Source organism: Alosa alosa, chromosome 16, assembly GCF_017589495.1.
Source record: "Alosa alosa isolate M-15738 ecotype Scorff River chromosome 16, AALO_Geno_1.1, whole genome shotgun sequence".
Lineage (NCBI taxonomy): Eukaryota > Metazoa > Chordata > Actinopteri > Clupeiformes > Clupeidae > Alosa > Alosa alosa.
In genome coordinates this window covers 15,923,728-15,926,598 of record NC_063204.1, presented here as the reverse complement: position 1 = coordinate 15,926,598, position 2,871 = coordinate 15,923,728, and the positions used below count along the sequence as shown (strand labels likewise).

Sequence of the window (2,871 nt, the reverse complement as noted above, 5' to 3'; positions counted from 1 at the left end):
CATTGCTGCTCGGCTATTGGGGAACACACACACGCAGACTCTTGGAACTCCCGAAACCCCTGTAATCCCCCAACCCTTAAATAAACATTCTAACGTGACGCTTTTGTGGTCCTCGTCCTGTTCGGTGTCTGACAGACTGAACATTTTCTGCAGGAGCAGGACAATTGAAGCCCTACTCGGACGAGATTATTTGTGGGGTGAAATACCTCCTGCATAATATTAATCCTGTGTAATTATGACCCTCTGTAAAAATGTATGCAGATATTCTGTCATATCCTGTTTAAACATAGTTTCCATGATTTTGGCACTTGAAGAAGCACTCGGTTTCTTCGGCAGTCAAAATAGGCAAACCGTTCTGGATATACGACGAAGATCAATCAAAAAGAAGACCAAGAGGTCTAAAGCACTTATCAGAGGCACGACACTTCTGGTTGTTTTAGGTAAATAGATTACTAACAGCATTTTACTAACTAGCATCCTGTTAATAGGCAATAGGCTAATCATTATTATTTGACAGGGAGGTTACGGCAGTGCGTAAATCGAGTTATCCCTCCCACTCCTGAATACAGAGATTTCTTAATCCCGTGCGAATTGCCCATTTATATTACAGATATCCTGTAGTGAAATTACTTTACCCAACTAATCCCGTCCGAATAGGGTTTAAGACTATGAAGACTATATTTCCAAATATATGTATATGCTATTTTCTTTTTTTTAAAGTTGCCAGTTTAATATTTTTTGTACATTTTGAAATGCTTAAACTGCCCATTATCATAGTGTCAAGAAATTAACAATATCAAGTAGATACACAGATACAAATGGTTTATTATTTATTATTCATAAAGTAGCCTTTACAGATTCAGAAACAGAATAATATTAGTAAATATTGACAAAAGGATCCTTCCAATGAATTTCCAAGTGAAAACTAAGTCTTATCAGTTACTACAGTATCATCCATTCCATTGAAACTCAAATTTCAATGGCCTACTTATTGAAGGTTGCCATGTTTAATGTTTTGTGTTATTTTCCCTGTAGTCTTACATTGTTATGAAGATGAATTGCATTTGTGTACATGCAGAAACCCCTGAGAGCTGTAGGAGAAGACACACATTCACCAAACAACCTTAATGTAAGAAGAGGAAGCAGGCTATGGACAACACCATGATTGTTATGCTATTCCTGTTAACTTCTCCTGAACTTGTACCACTCCTGGTCTTGCTCTTGTCACCGTTGCACAGGTTTCCCTCACAGCATGTCATATCCCCCAGGGCCTGGCCCAGCTGATCCTTCATCTGCCCAGTGCAGATGCTCTTAGAGGCACAGCCCTTCACTGTCATTTTCTCACCACCTCCATCCACTGGCAAGGGATAAAATAAAAATAAAACAGTCATTCCGGTATTCTGATCTGCATTAGTATTATTAAGAACATTTTAAAGTAACATTTATATTTTCTTACACTTGGTGTTAATTGTTTTTCTTTTTTTTTTTTGTACTCACGTTTTGCTATTAGACAGCGGTCTTCCACTCCCTCACATTTCAGTTTGCTTGAACAGTCACTCCCAATGCATGTGTGACATTCCTTTCCATTGGGACCACCAGTGGATGCTTTTGAGAGATGTTACAATCAAAGTTTTGTCTATTTTCAACACATACTGTACAGTATCTATGCCCAAAGCTAATAAGCTGTAGTGAGACACACATAGTGGAGAATGACTTAAACGGTAACATCAGTTGATAACAATGAGACTTTGAAGAATCCTTTTGAGAACTGGATTACATCATGGTACGAGTTTAGCCATTATTATTAATGCATGCTTTTATCTTGCTGTTATATTGACACATCAGGTATAGGAGGTTTCTCCATGAAAACGTAAAAATACCTTCAACTGTCCCGATATTGCAGTTGTCCTCTGTGCAGCATTTGCTGTTGATTACTGTTTTCATCATCCCCACATTAAAGGAACCAACCATACATTGTTGAGGCACAACACAACTCTTCATGGTCATATCTGAGACCGCCTGTCCACCTTAGATAGGCATAGTAAGCATTCACATAGTTAATTAAGCATTTCTTATAGTTATAAAGTTATAGTTTGTATATTATATAATAGTATATCATAGTATTTGTTTATTTTCATTGTTTATTTTCATTAGGCTATTGATTACATTGACATTATTGTTTATTATTGCTATTCTAATTAATGTATACCAATGTTTTAACACTGCTCACTGTTAATTTAACTATTGTTTTATTTGTAACTCGCTTTGGACAAAAGTGTCTACCAAATCCCATAACCATTCTATGTTATTTAACAATTTGACATGCAAAAATGTAGCTGTACCGGCAAAGGTGGCCACCCTCACATTACCACACTGAGTAGTAGGAGGACAGTCCATTTTTGTGTCTTTGCATGGCCCTGTTCCATCAGGCATACACTTATAGCAAGACAAGGAGCGGGCTGAAAGGAAGAAATCAGCAAAAATAAAAAAATGATGATGATTGAAAAGGGTATTGGAAATTTCCAACAGCTCAAGTTGTGTCACATTTGGATATTAAAGCAACAGCGTCAGCCTTGTCTTCTATAAACATTTTAGACATTGGATTGTTGTATTTGACTGTTGTTTTCCTGGCATACCAGGCGTGGCTGTTAAATAGTAGGACCGTTAGTACCATTATATACAAGTTATAGATTATAAAGAAGACTTTTTCTTTAGTACAATTGAATCACAGAATTAGTCTAATTATTTAACAGTCATACAAAATTATATTCAAACATCCAACAATTCTGCAGACATTTTCATTACACCTAAAAGTTACAAACGTTAAAAGTTAAATGTTGTATAGTACCTCCAGAGAACAGGCAGCTCAAA

General features: G+C 36.5%; 1 protein-coding gene across 1 annotated transcript; it reads right to left on the bottom strand.

Annotated features, from left to right (window-relative positions):
- Positions 1 to 1,006: 1,006 nt before the first annotated feature.
- LOC125310002 (phospholipase A2 inhibitor gamma subunit B-like) lies at positions 1,007 to 2,451 on the bottom strand. Its single transcript, XM_048267157.1, has 4 exons — positions 2,343 to 2,451; positions 1,881 to 2,027; positions 1,498 to 1,605; positions 1,007 to 1,357 (listed from the first exon to the last, which is right to left on the bottom strand). The coding sequence occupies exons 1-4, from the start codon at positions 2,431 to 2,433 to the stop codon at positions 1,125 to 1,127; spliced, it is 579 nt and encodes a 192-aa protein (XP_048123114.1). The 5' UTR covers positions 2,434 to 2,451; the 3' UTR covers positions 1,007 to 1,124.
- Between the last annotated feature and the right edge of the window lie 420 nt (positions 2,452 to 2,871).